Source organism: Parasteatoda tepidariorum, chromosome 9 (assembly GCF_982258835.1).
Source record: "Parasteatoda tepidariorum strain Cologne lab strain chromosome 9, Ptep-v5.0, whole genome shotgun sequence".
Classification (NCBI taxonomy): domain Eukaryota; kingdom Metazoa; phylum Arthropoda; class Arachnida; order Araneae; family Theridiidae; genus Parasteatoda; species Parasteatoda tepidariorum.
In genome coordinates this window covers 28,025,309-28,039,119 of record NC_141763.1, presented here as the reverse complement: position 1 = coordinate 28,039,119, position 13,811 = coordinate 28,025,309, and the positions used below count along the sequence as shown (strand labels likewise).

At 29.1% G+C, this 13,811-nt stretch overlaps 1 protein-coding gene across 2 annotated transcripts in view; it reads left to right on the top strand.

The window, feature by feature from the left end:
* Positions 1-3,344: 3,344 nt before the first annotated feature.
* LOC107436342 (solute carrier family 23 member 2) overlaps positions 3,345-13,811 on the top strand; it is a 30,741-nt gene continuing 20,274 nt past the window's right edge. The window contains exon 1 of one of the 2 annotated variants that reach the window (XM_087151137.1): positions 3,345-3,485. In XM_087151137.1, the coding sequence (XP_087007263.1) occupies positions 3,453-3,485 (33 nt within the window). In that variant the 5' untranslated portion in view covers positions 3,345-3,452. Of the gene's footprint in view, positions 3,486-12,524; positions 12,749-13,811 lie in introns of those variants that run through there. The other variant, XM_021146233.4, reaches the window with a different exon arrangement.

Genomic DNA, 13,811 nt, shown 5'->3' with positions numbered 1-13,811 from the left:
TAAATTATATATTTATCTACTTACTATAAAGACAAACGAGTCTAGAAATAGGTATATTGAACAAACTTTTAAAGTGTCTTAAACATAACAATAAATATCTTTCGAGAGAAAATAAACAGCTAAAAACCATTATTAAAACAAAAAGTATAATACATTAAAAACAAAAGGATAAAATTTTGAGGAAATTTGTTTTATTTAAATGGTTTTAAGATACGAATATAAAAAAATTCTTACTTAAATAATTTATGAATATAACGGGCCACATTTTCTTCAAAGTTTCACAAATGAAGCATTCAAATCGGGCATAATTTATCAAACTAGGATAAATAATAATTTCTCAAAATACCTATTTTCTTTCCAAGTTTTCAAATCTCTATAATATGTTACAATATCTCATTTGGGGCCGTGGTGGCCCAGGGGATAGAGTACTCGCCTTCCAAAGAGGTGAACCGGGTTAGAATCCCAGCAATGGCTGGTCAATTTTAATTCCGCACCCGGCTTGCACCGACCACAGTGGTGACGAAAAATATTCTCAGTGGTAGACGGATCATGGGTAGAGTCCCCTTGCCGTCAGGCTAATCGTAGGAGGTTTTCGTGGTTTTCTTTACCATGTAACGCGAATGCGGGTTAGTTCCATCAAAAAGTCCTCCACGAAGGCAAATTTCTCCCAATACTTGATCCAGGAGTTCCCTTGTCTTCTGGATTGGGTTCAAAATTAACACAAGGCTATGGAGTTGAACATTGGCAGTCGTAAGCCCGAAATTGGGTCGGCTAGTTCAAATACGGTTATAAAATAAAATGAAATATCTTTGTAGCTAAATCACTTATACAGTGCAGTAATCCGCAATAATTGTGAATTTGCGAAAGAGGTTTTTTTACTCTCATTTATACACATGAAAAGTATAAACATTCTTAGATGTATTTAATATTCAAATCATGCAGACTTTTCCACTTCTTCGCATCTTTTATGTTCCAAAATCCTATTTCTGACCACGAGGTTATTGGATGGTAAAAAAACAGAGATACACTCGCATTCACGATGAATAGTTAGTAAAAAATGTACTTAATTTTTGTAATAAATATCTTGAAGTACTTTTCAAAATTTCGGAAAATTTGCCTCAACTATTATAAGTTTTGCTATGCATAACTATTGAGAGAAAAATCAGTTTTATATCATTCTGCGAGATATCTGTAAATGACTAACGAGGTTTGCAAGATGTATCTTACAGTAGAAAAACAAAAGAAAAAAATAACATAATAAACAATAGGAAAAAGATTTCATGAAATTGTTTTTATTTAAATAGCTTTTAGCTAAGAATGAAAACTGTTCTTACTTAATCTTTAACAATAACCTATGAATTTTACATTGCAACTTTTCTTCAAGGTTTCACCAGTGAAGAATTAAATTATTTTATACGAACATAATTTATCCATCCAAAATAAGCAATCATCATCAGCCGTATTGGCACAACAACTCTTCGTGGGCCTGGGCCTTCCTTAGAATCTTTTCCAGTCTGCTCTACTCCCAAAAATTGATCTCTAGTTCTTCACTTTCAGGATGACGAAGTCTTCATCCACCAAGTCTTTCCATCTATTTTATATATATATATATATATATATATATATATATATATATATATATATATATATAATATGTACAATCCGGAAGGCAAGGGAACTCCTGAGCCAAGTATTGGAAGAAAATTTGCCTTCGGTGAGTAATTTTTGATGGAACTAACCCGCATTTGCTTCACATTGAGAGGAAAACTGCGAAAACCTCCTACGGTTAGCCTGACGGCAAGGGGACTCTGACCCATGATTCATCTGCCACTGAGGATATTTTACGTCAGCAATATTGTCCATGCAAGTCGGATGCAGAATTCGTATCGACCAGCCGTCGCTGGGATTCGAACCCGGTTCATCTCATTGGAAGGTGAACTCTTTATCCCCTGATCCATCTATTTTGGGGTCTTTCTATTGGTCATTTGTTGGAAGGGGTCGTATTAAAAACCCGCAATGCTGTTTTCTCCAGGCTTATTCTTGTTAGACGCCCTACCCATCTCCTTCTATTTAGTTTTTTGGATTTAATACTGACCTCACTTTTAAAAAATTTATTAATTTCGAAATTATAAATTTTTTTCCAAATATTATTATTGCCGAGAAGAGCAAGCGTAGAAAATATGTATACAATGATTGTATGCATATGGGTATAAATGAAACAATGATTATAAATATATAAAATTATATATTTAAATGTTATTAATAGAAATAAATCTCTTTGGCGGTAGATAGCTGGGTGAAATAAGAAAAAAAATATGGCCTGCTTTTCTTAAAGATTGAAAAAAAAAAGATCAATATTGCATAGATTAATTATAAATTCGTACAACATACAATGCGCTAAAAAAACTGTCCACCCTAAATAACTTTTGATCCTAATAATTAGATCTTCACTTTCTAGAACTCAATCTTAATAGTTCAAGCGGGGGGGGGGGGGGACCTCAAATATGCGAATTTATTAGCGCAGACGATATTTAAAGTGGCGAAATCAGATACGAAAACGTACTTTCTGAATTTTTTTCAACAGATCCAGATTTCTGACCCCAAAAATATAGGGGGTAGCTTCAATCTGGGAACTATGGTCCCCATAGTTTGGTCAAGCAAGACTCAGGAGAGCGATCCAAAGTTTGGATGTTAATTTAACTCTTTGCGCATTTCGCCATACCTTGAGAACTTATAAAGCGAGTTCAGAAACTTTTGCACACAATTATGAATTTCGTTTATCCAAAGATAATTCAATGCAAAAAATGAGTTGTAGTTAATAATTTTTTTTCAATAATAGTCGAGAAAGTTTGAATTGTAAGGTATAAAATGTTTTTACATTATTTTAAAATATATAATTTTTCATGGCAGAATACAAAATTGCAGTGAAATCGGCCGAATAGTTCCTGAAAAATCGAATTTTAAAAATTCGTATATTTTTCATATATATCTATCGTAATAGGAGAAATTAAAACTGTTACGATGAAAAGCAAGATCCGTAAGAGTGTTAATGGTTCTTATTCAGACTTGTAAGTCATAAATTTCACAACGGAACTTGCCTACATAAATAGGCCATAAGTGTGAATTCTCCTAAGGCATACGTCAACTTTTCTGAGAAGTGATTTCCCTTTCTTTTTTTTCTCATTTAAGAATCATAATTAAACTGTTTAGTGAAAAAAAAGTCTTGATAAGAATTGTGCTTTCTTTAGAGTAATCTCAAGATTTTATTATCAGCAACCGGTTTCTTATGAATGAAACAAAACAAAAAATGTTTTCTTACATTTTTTGTGTTCCGGTGTTCTGAAACATTTTTGATTCATTCTGTCAACATATGTTTAAAATATAAAGAACACTTAAATGTCTCCCAAACCGATTAAGTCGGCAGTTTATGTTTACTTGTTTCATCTTTCAACATGCGACCAAGTGTTACGACACAGCGACCTCGCGTAAGTGAGATCTTCCTTTTTTTTTTCCTTCTTTTTTTTTTTGTTTAAAGTAACTAACTTAAAATGTTTTCCTTTTTTTATAAATATGATGAGAATTAAAAATTGCAGTAATCTATTTACATATTGAATGGTATAAAATACTGATTGGAGCAAGTTAACCGGTTAACGCCCAGCGTCATATATTTAGGACAGTTCCTTTTTTCAAAGACATTCATTGTGGTGGGAAACTTTTTTCAGTATTTTCATTTATCTGGGTGAATTAAAAGATTCTCAAATACCACAATGATTTAGTTATTTCTTTATAGATCTAGAATTAAAAGGAGCAAGTACTTTTTGATCTATCAGATACTTTTTGAATGGTCTAACAGTAAAAAAAAAAAAATTTATTTCGATAATATGTTATACCACCTTTTCCATAAAACCACTTCTTGTATCATTTCAATATATTAAGTCGGGACAAAACGGGTTAATATGTTTAAATATTGAGTAATACAAAAATATTTTTTATAACAAAAACATTATTAGAAATTCTAAAAATATTGAGTGAGTTAACAAAAGTAATTTTCATAAAGAATACAGTAATAAAAAACTATTACATTTACAGGTGGTTTTCAAGCAAAATAATGGAAACACTTCTTTATTAACTCTATGTAAACAATATTTCTTTTAGCAGCGAATGTTTTGGAATATTTTACAAAACCTATCAATGGTACAATCTAAAAGATCATGTTTGAGGCTTTTAGAAATTGGTATTCATTTTACCCATGCGAAATCTGCATCGAGAAAAATGAATGCCTGAAGCTAAACAATTCTGTCCCTTTTCAATATAATTTAATTAAAAAAGCATTCTGATATAAATATTTCAATCCTATAGAATGATGCAAAATTTCTGGTATTAAAGCTAGAATGTATCCTCTTACTTTTCCTTATTTTGGTCGATCCGAATTTTGCGCGTGCAAAAATTGCACCATTTCTAAAAGCTTCAAGCATGATGTTTCAAGTTGTGGCAACACTACTGCCATGTAAAACTTTCCAAAGCATTATAGTTACTAAAAGAAAGATTCTTTGCATAGAGTTTTGATAACCACAGTATATATATATATTAAAATTTCAGAGATTCACCAAAGCTTACATGCATACAGCGACATTCACCATTTTGGTTTTTCATAACAATATCAGGGTATTCAACTTTCTACCCTATTCGGGAAATATTCCTCTTGTGGTAGTTAAGTTTATATTTTAATATATGATTCTTTGTTTCGTAAATTTGATTTAAAGCTATTTTCCACACAATTTAACGTAAAAGGTTCAACAGTTTATAAGAAACTAGGAGGCTCCGCCCCCTGCTCGCTAACGCTCGCCAACCACCGAGAATTGCTACGCAATCCTGTGTGGTTCACGCCGTGAACCATTTCTCGCTGCGCTCGCTCGCCAATGAACAGAATGTTCTAGCACAAAGACATAGTATATTATCATCAAAGACATAGTATTGTACTCATGTAGAAGAATTCTATCAATATTCTTATTGGCTTTTAAAAAAGTATATTAGCTATTTAGATTGTACATGGTGAAAAAATCAAAACATTAGCTAAATGAGAAACATATTAGCAAAATAAATTATCAAATAATGCAGTTACTCACCTAAATTCAACTAAATGTGTATAATAAATTAGTTAATGCTAGAAATTCTGAAAGTCTTAGAAAAAAATTTTATTATTTAAAAATATAAACTTTAAACCCTAACTTTTCCTTGTGAGATAATAACCCTCAAAAAGTCTTTCATTTTCAAGAACACAAAAATTTGTTTTATCGCCAAATGAAATATTTTTTGGTGATCAGCATTATTGAAATCAATTTCTATATTAATTAACATTTGTGATAAAGTACATAACATTTTAGAACAAAATAAGGATGTTTTACATACAATAAATTAAAATGCATGGCTGTTAGCATTACCCGAGAAATATCACGTGGAGGTCGCTAATCGGGGAGTTTTGATTTTGGCAGTTCCCCTTGCCTACTGCCAATAGAAGTTTCAATTAAATTTTTTCCAAAAAACATTTTTTTCTGCAAAGCTCTAAGAAATTAACACTAAGCATTTAGAATTTCTTTGAAAACACAATTATAGATTTGGCATCTTGGAGCAATTACTGAAAGGCTGTCAAATGACTTAACTCTTGACAGGCCAACATAAGGTCGTCCATGACTAAAAACTTATTTAGTCAATACTAAACTGATTTTCTCAAAAGTCTGACCTTGTGACTTATTTATAGTCATGGAAAAGGCCAGCCTAATTAATTCCTAATTGAGTTTAAATTAAATATTATCATGTTTTTAGGGCATGAATCTGAATTGAGCAACCTGATAATGCTCACTCTGGTTATTGTTTCCGTTTTTAAAAGCGCTATATCTTGAGCCAGTTTAAATTAAATATTATCATGTTTTTAGGGCATGAATCTGAATTGAACAACCTGATAATGCTCACTCTGGTTATTGTTTCCGTTTTTAAAAGCGCTATATGTTGAGCCACCTCATGTGACATTTTTAGCTGCAATCATTGGTCGATTTTCTAACGTTGCCATTCGGGGAGTTGTAATGAGGCTTTTTTTTTGGTGCCGTGTAATTTCAATTGTCTACCACTTAATAAAATATTTTGTAAAAACAGTTATATTTGGCAGCTTTGCTAACGACATAGCGCACATGAACCATATTTTCAAACTATTACCAAATTTCCCTACTCTCAGAAAATATTTTTCCTAGTGGTAGCAAAGGGAGGAAGTCAATTTTCAATCAAGTGGTATAAAAAGAAATTTTGCCACCATTACTCATAAGTTCTTTGCCCAGATATATAAAAGGCAGATAGGCTAATAGTCACTTTTAAATACTGATAATTAATAGTATATAATTATATTGTAATAACGCTTTAATTCATTACCACAAAAAAATATTTTACAAAAACATCAAATGTTGGTGGGTAAACAATGCATAATTGCTAACTTTTATCCTCTTTAAAAACTATTTCCATACTATTGGATAAACATAGACTGTCCCACTAATAATTTTTTGCTCTAAATATGAATAGTTTGAAATGTAACTGCGTAGTAACGATTGACTAATTAAAGAGTTAATAAGTAAATAAAAGTGAATTGAGTTTCTAATTATTTTTACATTTATAGTTGTCTGTGTGGTACCCCTGCTAATACAATATTTTATATATTTAAAAAAAATCTTTTTAATACCTTCTATATTCATCAAAAAATGTTCATATACAGGGTTCCCTGTATATGAACAAATGAGTGATAGCTAAGATTTTTCAAGACTATTGAGAAATGCTTAAATTTATCTTTCATTCAGGAATTAAAAAAATTATTCCCGAGTTATTATTTGCATTCATACATATTTCCTTTAAATTGAATATTTATTGATAGCTGATAACATCTAGATATATCTCACTTTTTCTACGACTTTAAAAAAAATTCCAGACTACGGGAACCTTGACATTTTCATTGAATCTCAAAAAATTTTAATATTTTTTCTTAATTTATGTTTTATATAAATTCTTGTACATAAATAACGTTATTACATTTTTAATGAAAATCAGAGTAGAAAATTAAGTTGTAGCCAAATTATTTTGTTACCAATTTATTTGCTAATAGGATAATAAGGCTTTGAATACTGTTATTCATAATTTTTTTAAACTTCTATTGTATTTAATGAGCAATATTTCTCTGATAAAATATATTTACTGCATTTTCTCCAAATATGTTATTTCATCATGTATCAAGGTATGATTTATCTATATTCATCAATTATGTCTTTCATTTTTCAAAAATCAATTTTTGTACAGATCAAATCATGTTTTATTTTTATTTTTAATTTAAGTCTACAATCAATATTTCTAATGTTATGTAAAAACGTCAATTTATCATATTGAAATTTTTTCATTGTTTCATTATTTCACAAGCAAAGGGCTTGATTTTTTTATGGCTACTACAATGTTTGCCAAATCAATGTATTTTACTTTACTGTATGTAATTTAATGATGAATGGGATAGGGGCCGCTTCACGGCCCAGGTGCGTGCCCAGTTCATTTGAAGAAAGAAAAAAAAAAGATCACTTTTTATATCAAATTTAAAAATGTGAAATAATTAAAAATATTTTCAAGTGGTAGTTTATTAATTGTGATTCTTGGTTTAATAAATTCAATTTAGTAGATTTTTATCCACTTTTATTTCTAAGTAATTCCTAAGCTTATATAATTCGCCACTTTTTTCAGGTAAGTCATGCTAGACCTTTTATAAAACTAGTAAAATCTGTCTAATATTTGCAAATTTAGTAAGTAGTTTTGGCCAGACGGGAAAGCCATGTAAAATTACCGTGGCATTCGACGTGTTAAACAGCATTTTTTTTAGTTTACCAACGATGCCAATTTGCCCCGGATAATAAAAGAGTATTTTCTATTAGTAACGAAATTTAAGTTATTTTTTATTTGGTACTTTTCATTTGAAATACTACATATCAAGAATTCAAATTATTATATGAAATGAAACTTCTCATCGTAACACTTATAAAGTCGCCCCTTATTTTCTATTTTCTACAATTATCAAAGATAGAGTATATATGGCATCCTTGGTTTACTATTGTATGCAATTGTAAATTGAACTTGAACTGGAGTAGAGAACAAAGTGCATGTCCGCGAAGCGGACAATTGACTTTTTCATCTGAGGTAATGCCCGTGGGCGCCTGTAATGATGTCGATGGAGAGAAGGGTAGAGTAGCGAGCGAAAACGCAGAAGCGGAAGTCACAAATTAGTTTAAACTAAGAGTGAAGAGTCCTTATATATGGTGGTTACTAAGTAGTAAGAGTGGCAACATAAAAGTTAGGTAAAAGACTAGGGGTGGTATGCTCGCGAGTCAAGGATCACCCTTCTGGTCATTTTCCCTCTCTGCGAGCATCCATATATATGAAGGGTGGCCACTATTTGTAGTGCTTTGATAGAATACAATCAGAGAGCATAAATGCAGTGATTTGGTTGTGGCTTTTCATATCCACAATAAGCTCTTTATTTAGTAGGGTGTTAAATCCACCTGGGTCGTTATTTTTTAATTTGCTATAGAAGCTAGCATTTAATTTGTTAATGAAATTCATAATAGGGTCGATGTTTAGGTCTTTTTTGATATTAATGTTAAGCAGGTATCTAGGTGCACCAGTAATGCGTCTTAGAATTTTGTTTTGAACAATTTCAAGTTTGTTGGTTTGGGTTTTGTTAATTATATTGCCCCAGGCGGGGCATGCATATGTGAGGATTGGCCTTTGGCATTGCAAGTAAAGTAGACGTTTGAGGTCAATCGGGAGGGAGGAATTAGCATTGAGTAAGGGTTTAAGGCAGTTGTATGCTGCATAGGTTTTGTTAATGATATTTTGTATGTAGAGCAATTGTAAATATGGTATTGATTTCAATATGAATAATTTGAAACGTAAATTATAGTGGTAGTTACGATTGAATAATTAAAGAGTTAATAAATAAATTAAAATTAGTTGAGTTTCTACCACTTTTTACACTTTGAGTTGCCTTTAGCATCCTGTAAGACACAAAAACAGAAGAAGCTAGAAGAAAGCAACTGAACTATCGTTTAAAACAAATTATTATTTCAAAATATTTTTTTAGTAAGACAAAAAAATATTAGTAGCGACATAAAGTTTCGTGTTAGAAAAAACGAAACATTACAAGAGTGCGGAATGTAATTTGATGTAATGTGACTTATAAAATTTATCCAGCAGAAAAATCAGTTTTGATCATCAAAATCATTAAAAATTGTTTGTTTATGGAATGCTCGTTGTATTTTAATAATTTCATTTAAATTGAAAAATGTTTCAGTAAAGTTTATAGATGCGGAGTTAAGGATGTTAAATAATCAACCCATACTTAACTTATTACAGTCGAATAACCTCTATGTAAGTTGTCAACGAGGTACAAAGAAAATGCAAGTAAATGCAGGATGTACTTATGCAGGATGTCTAATGGCTGCCATGAAGATGTGTTATTATCTTCGGTTCGTGGTTCACAATGGTTTTAAAATGAAGTTGCGTGATTAATTTCATTCTTGATTTCAAGGACTATGTAAACGTTTCAAACATGCTATTTTACAAAGAAAAATGCTCATTTGTTATATTCTTTCACTATATAATCTTTTAAGGGTCAAAAAAGTTAAGAGCTGCTTGCTTGTTTTTTTTAAAAACAAAGATATTGCACTAGACAAAAGCACTGTGTTTGGGAAAGATAAAAACATCAAAAAACATAAAATTTAATTCAGTCCCCTTTATTATTTAATTGAAATTGTATGTTTTTATCAATTATTTATTTATTAACCGAAAAATCGAATTTTGAAAAAGTCGTATACTTAAAATTTGATTTCTCAGAAACTATTCAACCAATTTTGCCCAAATTTTATATTTTACCATGTAAAATTGCATACTTTAAAATTACGTAAAATTACCTTACAATTCAAACTTTTTTCGACTATTTTTGAATAAAATAATAAATATTTACTAAAATTTATTTTTCCTCTGGGGTTATTTTGGATAAACGAATTTTATAATTGTGTGCAAAAACTTTTCAATTCGCTCAAAAAGTTCTCGAGATATGGCGAAATACGCAAAAGGTAAAATTAACAATAATGTGTCCAAACTTTTTACTACTCTCCAGACCAAACTATTGAGACCATTTTCTGATATTGCAGCTACCCCCTATATTTTGGGGGTCAGAAATCCAAATTTTTAGAGCAACGTGGTTCGGAATTTTTACAGTGTATATTGTTTGATTCAAACTTTCGCCACATTTTTAAGTGAATTAAAAACTTTTTGCACACAATTATAAAATTCGTTCATCCAAAGATAATTCCATACGAAATATACTTTTTAGTACACATATATTATTTTTTGTAAAATTATTTAATATTATAATACATAAAAATATAAGGTCTCACATCACTTCAAATAATGCAAATTTTTAATAGCGAATTACAAAATATGAGCGAAATGGATTGAATAGTTTCTGAGAAATCGAATTTTGAAAAAGTCGTTCTTTTAAAATTCAATTTCTCAGGAACTATTCGACCGATTTTGCTTTAATTTTGTATTTTGCCATGCAAAAATACATTCTTTAAAAATTGTTTAAAAAATTGTATACCTTACAACTCAAACCTTTTTTTGACTATTATTAAATAAACTTAATAGAAACTAGCAAATACTCACTTTTGCATGGCATCTTTGGATTAAAGAATTTTATAATTGTATGTAAAAAATGCTTAATTCGCTTAAAAATTTTATCGAGATAAGACAAATTATGCAAAAAGTAAAATTAACATTAAGGGGTCCAAGCTTTTTACCGCTCTCCTGACCTAACTATTGGGACCATATTTGCGGCTACCCCCTATATTTTGGGTGTCAGAAGTCCGAATCCGCCGGGGGGAAAAATTCAGAGAAAGTACATTTTTTTGTTTTATCTGATTTCGTAACTTAAAATATAATTTGCACTAATTAATTAACATAGTTGAGATCCCCATGCAATCCATTAAGATTAAGTCCTAAAACGTGAAGATCCGATCATTTAATCAAAAGAAAAAAAATTATTCGAGGTGGGCCGTTTTTTTTCCTTCCTTTTTTTTTGTTTGGCGCACTGTTCACATATATATATATAATTTCGAATTTGTACCAGAAATTAAATTGAGGAGGAATTAAGAATTTATGGTCCATATATCTGAGTAAATTCTTGATCGATTAATGGTTTGTGTTTTCTCATAAGTTTAAATAACCTTTCGAGAAAACAAAAGTGACAAGTAGTCATTGTTTAATGATTAAAGAGAAATTTATTTAATCTATTAAAAAGTTATAAAAATAATTTTAAAAAAATCCTTCATTTGCATTAATTTTTGAGCAACTCATATATTTTTTCTAAGTTTATGAAAACTGATTTTTAAATTACTTATTTTAATTATTGCTTAATTACTTATTTATTAATACTTTATTTCGTATTAAAACTTACTTTTAATTTTTTAACTTTTTTAAAAATACATCAAATACAGAAAATGCCTCAAAAAGTAAAATAAGGGAAGAAGGTAAAATTAATAAAGTTTTATATTACAAATTATAAAAATAATTATAAAAGTAATGATAAATTATTTCACTAATATTTATTTTCTTAATTTGAGAAATTTATCAATTCATTCGTTACTACTATATGATGGATGTATATTTAGAACAAAAATCTAATAAACATTTATTTCTAATAATAAAATAAAATAAATAATTCATTGGCTTTAATCTCCTAAGATTGATTGCTGATTTAAGAGGGCATTACTTATTACATTTTTAGGCGCACGTTATATTCCTGCTTATATTAAAAATGTCTCTCAAAGAATAATGAAAAATTATACGAAACAAAAAAATTTATAAATGTTTAGTTATTTTTAAAATTTCTGAAATTAAACGTAACTTCACTGTTCTTTATTTACAAAATTAAAAAATAACTATATTGTTTCTTTATTTTTAAAGTTGAAAAGTAACCTAATTTTTTTTTTCAAAATTAAAATATTAATTTATTGTTCCTTTATTTCAAAAATTAAATAATATCTTTATTGTTTCTTTATTTTCAAAATTAAAAAATGTTTCTCTATTTTTAAAATTAAGAAGCAACTTTACTGTTTCTTTATTATTAAAATGATTAAAAGCAACTTCAGTGTTCTTTCTTTTTCAAAATAAAAAAGTAACTTTACTGTTTTTTTATTTCCGAAATTAAAAGGTAACTTTATAATTTGATCAGTTTCAGAATTAAAAAGTAATTTTTTTATTCTCGCTCAAACGGAAATTTATTCTTTCTTTATTTGTATTATTCGAAACTAAAACGCAAATTTATTAATCCCAGAAAAACGAAACAATATTTATAAAGATCGATAAAATGTCTTTAAAAAGTTCATTACATGTTGCGTAAATTTCTTTATCGTTTAAAGGCCTATTTAAGAAAATATGTTTTTCCCTTTACAATTTATCAGTTCGAAAGTCGAATAGCTTCGTGTGAGTCAAAATCGTTTTTGTTCTCCCGTTGACTTTCAGCAGACGATTTTTCTACCAAACTAGTTTTTTTTTCCTAAAGAAAGAGAGAAAATTATTATTTGCTCTTCATTTATATTTATTCTTTTATGAAGGCGTACTATTAATTTTAAATATTATGGATATAACGCCAGAGGAAGATGGTAACTGTGCCGTAAGTAGTTTTCTCATTTATTATTATTTCTTTCTTTCTTTAACCCATTGCAAGTCACACAGGTGGAAATTAAATTTCTTGTGTTAAGACGAAGGGTAAATTTAAAAATAATTTAGATAACACTTGTGTTAAAAATTAAGTGGCGAGTTTCTGGTTTTCCTATAACTTAAATTTTTTTTAAAAAATATTCATTATTAATACGTTACAATAATTACGAAATTTTTGTTTCTTCGAAATAAATACTAAGAGTGAATAAATGATTGTGTTATCAGTCTCAGTCTGCAAAGAATATCGAAGATCTCATTATTTAAAAACATGCTTCTTATTTGAAAAGAGTGAATAAGTGATTGTGTTATCAGTCTTAGTCTTTTCGAATAAAAAGCATGTTTTTAAATAATGCAATCAATATCCATTGCGTTTATCCAATTTTGGCTTCAAATAGAGTTGCCTACTGAAAATGCAAAAAGTGGTGATAATAAAATTCAGAATTTTACTAAAAAGTAATAAAATTAACAGCTTTTTACGGCAATTTTGCAGTTTAGTATTGAAAGTGCTTAATAAAAATGCTATTGATCAATATGATGTATCAATATGAATAATTTGAAATATAAGTCATAGTGTTAGTTATGATTGAATAATTAGAAGAATAATAAATTAATCGAGTTTCTACCACATTTGACATTTTTAGTCGCCTAGGACATCCCTGTTTCTAACAGAAGATTGTTCTTGGTAGCAAAATGTATACTTCATTAACCTTTTATGCTAATATGTATAATTTTTCTTTATGCTAATATGCCTAATTTATGTATAATTTTTCACACTCGAATATAATCGAGAATTGAAAATAACAATGTGAAAGCTAAGAAAAAAAATCGATTTATTGATATTTATCATTTTCATAAGATTGTAAGCTATAGCACTTATTTATTCAAATCTTACTGTGATTTAAGTAATAGTGAAAAGAAAATTAAGTAATTACGTGCAGTATTACTTTATTAAGTATTTCACTACCTTTAGAAAAAGCTCGATAGAAGGTCGTAAAAGTTGGCAGATATGTCAGTGT